We start from the raw sequence: 13316 nt of genomic DNA, 5'->3' as shown, positions 1-13316 counted from the left end.
TTCTGTCATTCCTCTAAGAGGGATGAAAGGTTACCTCATGCAACATTTCATTTGGAGGTGGTATTGGGGTCAGCAGAAAGTCCTCCCATTACGGGCACAGCAACCAGTGGACTTCATCACGTTCCACATCATGTGACTCTAGAGTTAGAATATTATGCCAGTAAATCATTGAGGATCATTGAAGGAGAGATGTAAGAGACAGGTCCATGGTGTAAGAGGCTGGTGCTTGGCATGGCTGGTTAGCCCCATAGTCAGTCACTTTCTATGAGATCAGTTTCCTGATAATTCAGATCTGGGCATTCAGTCGTATTGGAGTTTAATCATATGAGTATGAGCATCACAGTTTATTGTGTTTATTCTAGAGTGACTTATATTGCTTTAAAGCAGCAGTATAATTTTCTGCTTCAGCAGACACATTGTTGGATGAAATGTGGAAATAAAGCTTGAAGATCCACTTAGCATGACTTTGATCTTATTACAGCTCATGCATTCAATTTATGTGTTCTCTTCACGGTTTTGAATATTCATTTAGGGGAATGGAACACACAGTCCAAAAATGTCATTTGATGTGTGAGTCTATATCAGAAGTGACAACTGCTTTGACGAAAAGCCCCCCGCATAGAACCAACGAGCAAAGCTTATTGGGAGTTAATTCCTCTAAAATGCTAATAACTCTGCCATATATCCGCAAAATCTTTAATCCAGTCGTGGAAATAATGGCAACGTAACTGAGAGTAGGGTAGTTAGCATGCGGTTCTAAGGAGTGGATTCTTTCTTCCAAATATTTGAAAATACCTTTTAAAAGACGTTTGAAAATACATCATACAATCAGGTAAACCAGAATAAGAAAAAAACATGCATGATGATATCAAGGTGTCTGGGAAAGAAGTCATGTTTTGTCAGTGTAGAAAGCGTCTTTTTACAGCAAATACCTGACAATGACGTTATATAAGATGTCATCCTGACATCAATGCAACTAATTTTGCCCACTGGGTAGTCCAGCTGTAGCCTGGCATACTGTCAGTCAGAATCACTAGGTAGTCCCACTGTAGCCAGATATGCTGTTTGTCAGAACCACTGGGTAGTCCAACTGTAGCCAGGCATGCTGTCGGTCCGAACCACTGGGTAGGCCTAACTGTAGCCTGGCATGCTGTCGGTCAGAATCCCTGGGTAGGCCTAACTGTAGACAGGCATGCTGTCGGTCAGAATCCCTGGGTAGGCCTAACTGTAGCCAGGCATGCTGTCGGTCAGAACCACTGGGTAGGCCTAACTGTAGCCAGGCATACTGTCGGTCAGAACCACTGGGTAGTCCAACTGTAGCCTGGCATGCTGTCGGTCAGAACCACTGGGTAGGCCTAACTGTAGCCTGGCATTTTATCAGTCCCAAGGGAGGGGTGCTATGGGATTATTTACAATACTCTTTGAAGAGGTGGGGTTTCAGATGTTTTTGGAAGATGGTCAGGGACTCTGCTGTCCTAACTTCAGGGGGAAGCTGGTTCCACCATTGGGGTGCCAGGACAGAGGAGAACTTGGACTGGGCAGAGTGGGAGCTGTGCTCTCATAAGGGTGGGAGGGCCAAGAGATCAGAGGTGTCAGAACAGAGTGCTTAGGTTAGGGTGTAGGGTTTGAGCATAGCCTGAAGGTAGGGAGGGCAGTTCCTCGTGCTGCTCTGTTGCCAGCCTTGTGGTCTTGGGTGTATTCTGTAGCAACACAATAGTTATCTGAGCCCTCACCTCTTCCCTAGGTTATCCACCCTGACTGCACTGCCCAAAACACGCTGGGAGGAGAGTGGATGAGTCAGGAGTGTGTGTGTGGGTGCATGCGTGCACGAGTGTGTGCGGGACCATATAAACCCGGAGAACTCCGAGAGTGCAGCCAGGCATTATGGACTAACCGTGGCAGGCAGGGGAGCTCCAACATTATTGAGATGACCTCTGCCATATTAGAAACTGGAGGGGATCTTTTCAGCCAGGTCAGCCTTCCCAAATTTAGCTCCGTTAACAGGGCCAACAGGGCTTTGTCAGCCTCTTCCTGTACTGGAACTAATGTTGCCAACTCTGAGACCCCAGTGGGGAGTGAACTCTGAGATTCAGCCGCATTTATCTACTCTGGTTTGCTGAATTCTGTTGGGGCTTCATTCAACTTCTAACCCCAATTTGGTTGTCAGCTTAAGACGAGATAAAGGTTGCCAGTCGCTCTCAGTGTGTTTGTGGTGGGTTATTGAACCAGAAAGAAGTATGCAAATCAGTGGGGTTTAGCGAGGAGAGAGGGGGTAGAGAGAGAGAGGGGGGAGAGAGAGGGCCGGGATAGAGAAGGGAGAGAGAGACAGGGGAGAGAGATGGGGAGAAAGAGGGGGATATAGAAGGGGGAAAGAGAGGGGAGAGAGAGAGAGAACCAGGGGAGAGAGTGTCTGTCTCTGTAAAGGGGAGCAGATATCTTGGAGCCATTGTTAAATAGTGCAAACTAATAGCTCGAAGAATGCTGTTGCTATTTCCCTGGAAGCACAATGGCGCTAGTTCTAATTGATTGGTTCAGAAACAGGACCGTGGGAGCATGGCAGGAGTTTTCTACGCACCACAGACTAGCACTGGGTGGGTGCCTTGGACTCATAAGCCTCACCCCAAATATGTTTTCTAAATCCATACTTCCAAGACCGAGGGCAACAGAGCTGAGTTAATCTTCACCCATTCCAACTGGTAGACAAATACTTTTTGTGTGTGCAGAATTGATCCAAGATTTAAACCAATCTGTTATACATTATAAGGCAGTGTTTTGACTTGAGATCCGTGCACTTAAACTGGAAGTTGAACTCTCACAAAGTCTCCCATTGACATAAATTCACGAGTTGTATGTGAAAGTCTGAGTTTAGAACATCGCCCATAGTGTTTCTGTTTTCAAAATGATTTCTTGGGATGTATACAATTGGGTGTCAACAAGCTACCCCAGTGTCATGGTTAAAGACCCAACTGAAGTCTTCCCATAATGTTCTTTACTGGTTGTAACCTTAACTTTTAGACAAGACGGATCAAGGGTGGGTGCATCATTGACTATGCATCACCTCAAATCAATCTGAAATAGATCTACATATTTTCTTAAAGCATTGAAATTCCCATCTCTGTGGGTTATGCTTTTGGTTCTTAAGTCTTTGGCTCTTACCAAAGTAGGGTGATGCCATAAATAGAAATCCACTCAACTCTGCATTCCACTGCCAATCTAGCCATATGCTCCAATGTTAATTGCATTTAAGTTCCAGAATGTTAGGGTTTTGTTTCCTTGATTGCATGCCACAGACCATGCTTAAGTATTCTCGAAGAATCTGTAAATGTGTCAGTTACTCAGTGTGGAGCAAAGTCGAGGGCTGGCACAACTTCATGTCTAGTGGTATTGAGAATGACCATCTCCACCATTGGCAAGTACATTACATGCTAATGATGTACTCACCTGTGTGCTACATTTTGAGTCTGGGTTATCCATAGGGTTCAGTAGTATCTTCTTGTGATATACTGGTGATATACCAGTGATATACTGGTGATATACTGGTTATATACAGGTGATATACTAGTGACATACTGGTGATATACTAATGATATACTAATGATATACTGTTTAACTACTGATGATCTACTGGTGATATACTGGTTTTCAACTGGTGATATACTGGTAATCTACTGGTGACATACTGGTAATATACTGGTAATATACTGGTTAACTACGGATGATCTACTGGTGATATACTGGTGATATACTGATGATATACTGGTAATCTACTGATGATATACTGGTAATCTACTGATGATATACTGGTGATAACCTGGTGATATACTGATTATCTACTAATTATCTACTGGAGATATACTGGTGATATACTGGTCATCTACTGATTATCTACTGATTATCTACTAGTGATATACTGGAAATATACTGGTTTTCAACTGGTTATCTACTGGTGATATACTGGTGACATACTGGTAATATACTGGTAATATACTGGTTAACTACTGATGATCTACTGGTGATATACTGGTGACATACTGGTTATATACAGGTGATATACTAGTGATATACTGGTGATATACTAATGATATACTGTTTAACTACTGATTATCTACAGGTGATATACTGGTGATATACTTGTGATTTACTGATTATCTACTGGTGATATACTGGTGATTTACTGATTATCTACTGGTGATATACTGGTGATATACTGGTGATATACTGGTTAACTACTGATTATCTACTGGTGATATCCTGGTAATCTACTGATGATATATTGGTGACATACTGGTGACATCCTGGTAATCTACTGGTGATATACTGATGATATACTGGGGATATACTGGTGATCTACTGATTATCTACTGGTGATATACTGGTGATATACTGGTGATATACTGGTTAACTACTGATTATCTACTGGTGATATCCTGGTAATCTACTGATGATATATTGGTGACATACTGGTGACATCCTGGTAATCTACTGGTGATATACTGGTGATATACTGGTGATGTACTGGTGATGTACTGGTGATATACTGGTGATGTACTGGTGATGTACTGGTGATGTACTGGTGATGTACTGGTGATGTACTGGTGATATACTGGTGATATACTGGTGATGTACTGGTGATGTACTGGTGATGTACTGGTGATATACTGGTGATATACTGATGATATACTGATTATCTACTAATTATCTACTGTAGATATACTGGTCATCTACTGATTATCTACTGATTATCTACTGGTGATATACTGGTGATATACTGGTAATATACTGGTTAACCACTGATGATCTACTGGTGATATACTGGTGACATACTGGTAATATACTGGTAATATACTGGTTAACTACTGATGATCTACTGGTGATATACTGGTTTTCAACTGGTGATATACTGGTGATGTACTGGTTATCAACTGGTGATATACTGGTAACATACTGGTAATATACTGGTAATATACTGGTTAACTACTGATGATCTACTGGTGATATACTGATGATATACTGGTAATCTACTGATGATATACTGGTGATAACCTGGTGATATACTGATGATATACTGGTGATATACTGGTGATATACAGGTGATATACTGGTAATCTACTGCTGCTATCTAGAAAAAAGAAACGCACACCTATAAAGGCGAGGTGCTGGCTAGCGGAGTAGAACACTAGAAAATAAAGGAAAGTCGCCCACTCTAAGAGCTCAGATGCAAAAATGTAATAACCAACGTTTCGACAGCGAAGCTGTCTTCATCAGGGTATCATCACAAACACTGCGAGATGAGTCATTTATATAGTGTCAAGAGACACACAGGTGTTTGTAATCATGGCCAAGTATGGCCTAATATCATTGGTTAACTCAAATATTTAAAAAAAATGGTATAAAAAGAACATACAAAAAGACAAACAAATGGATAACATACGATCATAGCATTTGTAGTCTAAAATGTATCTAACAAACAATTACAATGGCAAAATCACAATAATCACAAGAATGGCTTCATATCAAAGTCTATGTTATATACTGCTAACCTGGGGATATACTGGTTATCTACTGGTGATATACTGGTGATATACTGGTAATCTACTGCTGCTAACCTGGGGATATACTGGTTATCTACTGGTGATATACTGGTAATCTACTGATTCTCTACTGGTGATATACTGGTTTTCAACTGGTGATATACTGGTGATATACTGGTTTTCAACTGGTGATATACTGGTGATCTACTGGTGATCTACTGGTGATATGCTTGTGATTTACTGGTGATATACAGGTGATATACTGGTGATATACTGATGATTTACTGATTATCTACTGGTGATATACAGGTGATATACTGGTGATATACTGGACAGAACAGGATGAAATACTGATTATATACTGGTGATATACTGGTGATAACCTGGGGATATACTGGTTATCTACTGATGATATACTGGTGATATACTGGTGATATACTGGTGATATACTTGTTAACTAGTGATGATCTACTGATGATATACTGGTTATCTACTGATTATCTACTGGTGATATACTGGTGATATACTGGTGATATACTGGGGATATACTGGGGATATGCTGGTTATCTACTGGTAATATACTACTGATATACTGGGGATATGCTGGTGATATACTGGTAATATACTGGTGATAACCTGGTGATATACTGGTTTTCAGCTGGTAACATGCTGGTGATATACTGGTAATCTACTGATTCTCTACTGGTGATGTACTGGTGATATACTGGTTTTCAACTGGTGATATACTGGTGATATACTGGTGATGTACTGGTGATGTACTGGTGATATACTGGTGATATACTGGTGATGTACTGGTGATATACTGGTGATATACTGGTAATCTACTGGTGATGTACTGGTCATGTACTGATTATCTACAGGTTGATATACTGGCAATCTACTGATTATATACTGGTATTTGGGTCATGAACCATGAACCTGTAAACTACCTGAGGCCTGGATTAGCATGCCCTCCTGTTTTGCTATCTGGCTTCCTGCCATGAAACCATTCCAGTCATTTCCCCTTTACATCTCATCCCTCTGTGTACTATACTGTAGCAGATGTCTGGGTCTAAATCCAAAGCTGGTCCAGACCCAAACTGTACTACAGCCTAGCTTAGCGTGTCCAGGCAGAGAGCCCAGCGGGTAGGAGCTCAGCGGAGCACAGACACACCTCACCCACCATCATACCATCACACACCCACCACTACACACAGGAAGGAAGTTAGAAGGATGGCTGCCTGGTTCAGGGCTGCTAGTGATGTCACCATAGAGTCAACCCACATTCTCACCAGCTCAATCCTGTTCCATCCTGAGTCACATCTACAGTTTGGCTGCAGGACATCCTGTTCCATCCTGAACATCTCTACAGTTTGGCTACAGTATATCCTGTTCCATCCTGAACATCTCTACAGTGTGGCTACAGTACATCTGAACATCTCTACAGTTTGGCTACAGTATATCCTGTTCCATCCTGAACATCTCTACAGTTTTGCTACAGTATATCCTGTTCCATCCTGAACATCTCTACAGTGTGGCTACAGTACTTCCTGTTCCATTCTGAACATCTCTATAGTTTTGCTACAGTATATCCTGTTCCATCCTGAACATCTCCACAGTTTTGCTACAGTATATCCTGTTCCATCCCGAACATCTCTACAGTGTGGCTACAGTACATCCTGTTCCATTCTGAACATCTCTACAGTTTTGCCACAGTATATCCTGTTCCATCCTGAACATCTCTACAGTTTGGCTACAGTACATCCCTTCATGGAGGAATGAGAGAGAGTTTAGAAGCAGGAACAAAAATAAATATGTCAGGCATCTTCCCACATGTAGGGAAGAATTCCAAAGGGACTAATTAGAGAAAATAAGCCAGCTGAGCCACTCATCTGAAACCATACCACTCTTCTAGAAAATCAGGTGCAGAGTGCAACCCAAGCCTGCATTGCTGACTCACTCTGTCCAATATGTTGGAGTGTTTGTTGGGAGAATTCTTCTTACCTCGGTTAAAGTAGCATTTCACTTTGTATTTAATTTGTTTGCCTTTTAACTTTCCTTCAAAACAAACTTGATAAGGTGATTCAATGTTGATACTGTATGTAGGTTTGGTCAAATCACTGTACAGTATGCTTTTATTTACAATATATGGTATGAAAAATGTATTGAAGTTCCATGTTGTGGTTTAATTTTTAGGAATTGAGAGCTGCTATACATAATGTATTGCCTTTGGTAGGCACAACACATTGGGGAGAGTCATTTGTGAATAACGTCTGATTTCTGTGCAATATGATTCATTTCATAACCAGAAAACATTTAATGATCGACCCTTATAAATATAATTCAATGAAGCCGGTTTGGTATGCTATTTATTATGCCCAGATGTTCTCTATCTAATTCATTAGAAGTATGCATGTTTATCTAGGTTCTGTTGCGAGAGAGTAGTCATGGCTTGGCTTGGCTCGGGGGCATGACAAGTGGCACACAGCCAGCTGCATCACACAGAAAAAACAATCCTCAACAACAACAACACCGGTTTGTTTTGCCCTCCAACCACGACACGTCAGCTTTGTCCACCCAGCTGCCCGATTGGTCCCAAAGACTCATCTCTGTCATTAACCAGGAAATACTGCATCTTTAAGCTTTGGAGATGTACTGTGGAAAAATCTCAATTGCATACTCCTCACGTCCTCTCTCCTCGTTTCCTTCTCAAAAACCCATTGGATGAGAAAGCCAGAGGTCCCTCGCCTCTGACCTTCTCCTCCAATGGGTTTTGAGAAGGAGACGTGTATTATACAGTTTGTATACGGTATGTATGGCATGTATGCAGAAAGACCATCCCTCAGCCTCCCTCAACTAACCTGGTGGTGTCATGTCCCAGGCCTGTATGTGCCTGAGCCAACTCCTCTATAATTGTCATGCCATGCATGTGTTGCCATGCATGCCACATGCAAGGAGTTGAGCCAACTCGTCTGACAATCGTTGTCATGCCATACATGCATGGTGTGACAACAATAGTCAGAGTTGGCTAAATAAAGCACATACAGGTCTAGGACCAGTAGTCACCAAGCGATATTTTCACCTGTTCAGCTGGTTTTCCATTCCTCTCCCAACTGTTCTGATACGCCACCTGGTCCCATCATCACTGTTTTCCAAGTCCCTTCAGCCACCTGAACACAGTGGTCTGGTCTGGTTAGGTAGATGGAGGTTGTGCCCAGACCTGGGTTCAAATGGTATTTGTTTTATTTCACATTCTTACTGTGCTTAGTTCAGCTTACCTGGTGGCGCAATATAACCAGGTGTCAAAATGGAATTGCCCCAAAACGGTTAAAAAACCACCCATCTGGCACTCAAGGCTGGCTGAATGAAACGCTCAAAGAAAGGGAAAAAAACACTATCCGAATCCACGTCTGGTTGTACTTGACAGAAGCCATCAAAGAAGCCTCCTCTACATAGGCTACAGTAGATAGAACCTCCCATTAGATGCCACCCAGCTCTACAACTGTAGATGTCTCCCTCCCTACTCTCTTCACCAGCCACTGCCAAATAAGCAAGAGTTAAGCTCTTTGCATGAAAACAATATTTTCACTAATTCAAGTGGATACACTGGCAAGGCGTTGAAAGGATGCCTGTGATTTGTGACAGTTTTTTTCTGTGAGAGGAGCATGCTCTGTTGGCAATAAGATGAGCCTCTGATTGCATTGTTTGTAGTCCTCTCCCAGGACCTCTTACACAGCCACACTGTATTACTGGACAACAGACCCTGAACACTACATGAAGATTAGTGAGCTGGGAAATGCTAGGCAAGACAGACCACCCAAACACTATTACCTAGTAACCTCCCTCCCGGGTCTAGGGGGAGGAGGGGGAGGAGGGGGAGAGGAAACAAGGGAATGAGTGAAAGACAGACATCATTTATAAAGAGGGAAATGGGATAAGGGACAGTCAGACGTAATTTATAAAGAGGGAAACGGGGGAATAAGGGACAGTCAGACGTCATTTATAAAGAGGGACACGGGGGAATAAGGGACAGTCAGACGTCATTTATAAAGAGGGAAAGAGGGAAATGGCATAAGCGACAGTCAGACGTCATTTATAAAGAGGGAAACGGGAGGAAAGGGACAGTCAGACGTCATTTATAAAGAGGGAAACAGGGAAATAAGGGACAGTCAGACATCATTTATAAAGAGGGAAACGGGGGGAAAAGGGACAGTCAGACGTAATTTATAAAGAGAGAAACGGGGGAATAAGGGACAGTCAGACGTCATTTATAAAGAGGGAAACGGGGGAAAAAGGGACAGTGAGGCGTCATTTGTAAAGAGGGAAGCTGGGGAATAAGGGACAGTCAGACGTTCTATTTGTAGATCTTCTTGGACTATAGAGAAGTACAGTACTGGAAGTTGTGGTGGGTTTGTGGTTGCTGCAGCGTTCCTGTAGCTATGTTTTGGTAAGATAATACAACACAATTTTAGGAGAAATGAAAAGCACCTGTCTACTGTATGTTTACACGTGAATACTAACAAGTTATTTACCTAAGTCAGTTTACACTGAATCAATATGGGTGTGTTCGTCTCTGTGAAGAAAGCACGAATCCTTGCAGTCGATCAAACAGTAAACTGGAATTCACAGTGGTCATAAAATGTAAATGTAAATGTAATCAAATTAAGATCCTGAATCTGTTATTCTGGTTTGTGGGAAGGAAGCCACATTGTACTGTATCAGTAGGATGGGACAGATGATGCTGATCACTAGTGCTCATAAGGGGTCCAACGCACAAAGCCAGTTGCTTTCTCCATGGTGATTCTGTCTTGCTGTCTCTGTGCAGGGCAGAGCTGACATGGAACCTACTCTTATTCAAATCAAATTGTATTTGTCACATGCGCCGAATACAACAGTGAAATGTGTGGAGTTGTACTGTAGTGCTGTATATTGAGTGTTGTCGCTACGCCACTCCTGTATGACACCCCAAAAATGCCCTAATGACTGATATGTGACTGACCAAGTTTTCCCCACCGTCTTTTCAGAATGCGGGAGAGAGACCTACGGAGCGTGTGCAGAAGGGTGCTGCTGCTGGCCGTCTGTCTGGTGTCTCTCTGGGGACAGCTGACCCTCGCTTCGTCACACAGAAGTCACATAGGTATGTCAACACAATTACAGTAGATACTGTAAGCATCTCTATGGGCACGTGGAACACATCCTCATCATAATGACGTGTGTAATTACTGTCAGCAAATTGTGTAAGAACTTAATCAATATGTGCAATAACGGAAACTGTTCAACTATTACGGGGTAAATGCAAATCACCTACTATGTAACAACATGTTATAACACAGTACTTAATGTAAAATATTTCCTATACAGTATGATGGATTTGATTTACATGGCTTAACATATCTCTTCCACCAGGTCTTCAAAGCACTTGACATTGTATGGCTTTAGTAGCTTCCAACTAGTCGATGTCAGGCAGACATTTTGGGCCAGAAAGCTCACCACAACACATTGCTATCAGCTATCACAGTGAAGAGGTGAGGTTGTTTACAATGGTCAGGTGCTAGGATAATGTAGCCTACTGTAAAAGCAGTATATTGATCAGTTCTTCCCTCCAACAGATCTCACTGTAAAAGCAGTCATATTGATCAGTTCTTCCCTCCAACAGATCTCACTGTAAAAGCAGTCATATTGATCAGTTCTTCCCTCCAACAGATCTCACTGTAAAAGCAGTCATATGGATCAGTTCTTCACTCCAACAGATCTCACTGTAAATAATGAATGGACGCGTATTAGTTGTGTGACAGTGAAATGAGGAGAGGCTGATGTAGATAGGAATGTACGGTGCTCTGGGGTCACGTATTGATTTGGAGTTTTTTTGGCTTCGAACAAAAAGCCAATATAACAAAACAACAGACATTTGCAGCTTTAGGAGAACCGTTGTGAAGTTCAGAGCGATTTTAGTGATTGGGAGAGAGTGAGTGCTCCCCAGGGCGAAAAGGTAGAAACTGTGACATCACATTGAAATAATGAGGTCATAACGACAGCCGACTGGAGAGACGTCTCTGCATTAGACAAAACAACAACACTGGAACAGCAACACCGTGATCACAGATGAAATGAAACCCCAGGCTACTAGAGACAGGGAAAAGACCTAAAGTTTCAAATGTTCTCATGATAAACTCACTTGAGTACATTATTAGTCTTCCAAAAATCTACTAGTATCCAAGCGCCTGTAGTATGGCCACAAGCCATGTTCGTTTCCATAGAGGTGGGTGCACCACTATGCGGAGTGAGTGTGATTGATTTTGAAGAGATGGCCAGACCACACAGCCACTCGACAGCCCTGGGAAGTGGACTAGTTGCCAGCCACTGGTCTCTGAGGGCAGGGCCAACACTGAGGTAATCACAAGGCAGGTCCCGCAGCTTCAGAGGTCAAGCCAAGGTCTGCCCAATAAACAAACCTCTTTAGCACCGCTGTTTATTGAGGTGGGGGCCTCGCCAGAGCAATTGAACCTTTCACCGTAACCTGACGAGAGCACAGCTGAGCACATTAATAAGACTGCAAGCCCCCAAAGCACCATCCACATTCATTAGTTATAGTCATGAGAGGGAGACGGGGGGGGGGTGATTTTTGCTGGTGTGATCTACAGTGTACAACTTAGATCCATGAAATCGCTAGATCAAAAGTACGCCTGAATAACACATAACACATCAATCGTCTGGATATCTTTCAATGGCTTTATTTCATTCAAATAAAAACATTACTACGAGCAGATCCATTTTTTATCTCATTTTGAAAACAGCAATCAGGCTCTCTCTGATTTGTTAGTCAGTCAGCAGCCGGATGGCCAGATGCTGAAATGCAGTGGAAAGTAAAGCGGGCGTGAAAAACACATTGGCCAAGCTGATTGTGTGATGCGGTGTGACAGCTCTGCTTTTCTGGAGATGAAATGCTCACACTGTTACATCTCACAGTGTAAGGGATTAAACCTTACTGCTCATAGATGCTGTAAAACTCTGAATCCCAAAATGTATTCACATTTTTTATTTATTTTGTTGGTTTATGTTGGGTTTAAGGTTTAACTAACATCACATGAGACTGTGCAGATATGCTTATGAGTTGAAATTGTGCAGTCATTCCCCCTCATTTGCATTCCAGCGCCATATTTGCATATTTGCTTATGGTGAATACTTTCTAAAACTGTGTAATGCACTCTAATGGATCATTCTCACACTGGTTCTTATGCTCCATGAGATTCTTGTTTTTATATGCAAATATGAATTAGCATTTTAGTCAAAAACATGTTTTTTTTATTTAACCAGGCAAGTACAGTTAAGAACAAATTCTTATTTACAATGACAGCCTACCCCAGCCAAACCCAGACGACGCTGGGCCAATTGTGCGCCTCCCTATGGAACTCCCAATCACGGCCGGAGGTGATTCGAACCAAGGACTGTAGTGACACCTATTGAACTGAGATACAGTGCCTTAGACTGCTGCGCCACCATTCTTTCATATCATGAGGAGACAGTTCCTTTACAAATCAGAATGGATATTTAAAACTGATCTTGGTTTGTTCATCATCACAACAGCATATCATGGTAGTTTGGATACTTATGTCTTATTTGAGATTTTCATTTTTGAATTTCTACAGTGAGCTACTACTACCTGTCAGTCGCAGTGATATCACCTGACACCCAACCACACAGGTCTTGTGTGACCAATGAGTAATTAACGAGAATCTAACAACCATATAATGCGCACCATAGATGTTTCAATGAGAAAGGTCACAT

At 42.1% G+C, this 13316-nt stretch overlaps 1 protein-coding gene across 2 annotated transcripts in view; it reads left to right on the top strand.

Moving 5' to 3' along the window:
- The window catches only part of LOC115207433 (chemokine-like protein TAFA-2), a 157664-nt gene that overhangs the window by 86874 nt on the left and 57474 nt on the right, over window positions 1–13316 (top strand). For both annotated transcript variants that reach the window (XM_029774505.1, XM_029774504.1), the window contains exon 2: window positions 10556–10668. In XM_029774505.1, coding sequence (XP_029630365.1) covers window positions 10557–10668 — 112 coding nt within the window. In that variant the 5' untranslated portion in view covers window position 10556. The remainder of the gene's footprint in view (window positions 1–10555; window positions 10669–13316) is intronic.

Source organism: Salmo trutta, chromosome 14, assembly GCF_901001165.1.
Source record: "Salmo trutta chromosome 14, fSalTru1.1, whole genome shotgun sequence".
Taxonomy (NCBI): domain Eukaryota; kingdom Metazoa; phylum Chordata; class Actinopteri; order Salmoniformes; family Salmonidae; genus Salmo; species Salmo trutta.
This window is presented reverse-complemented; position numbering and strand designations above follow the sequence as displayed.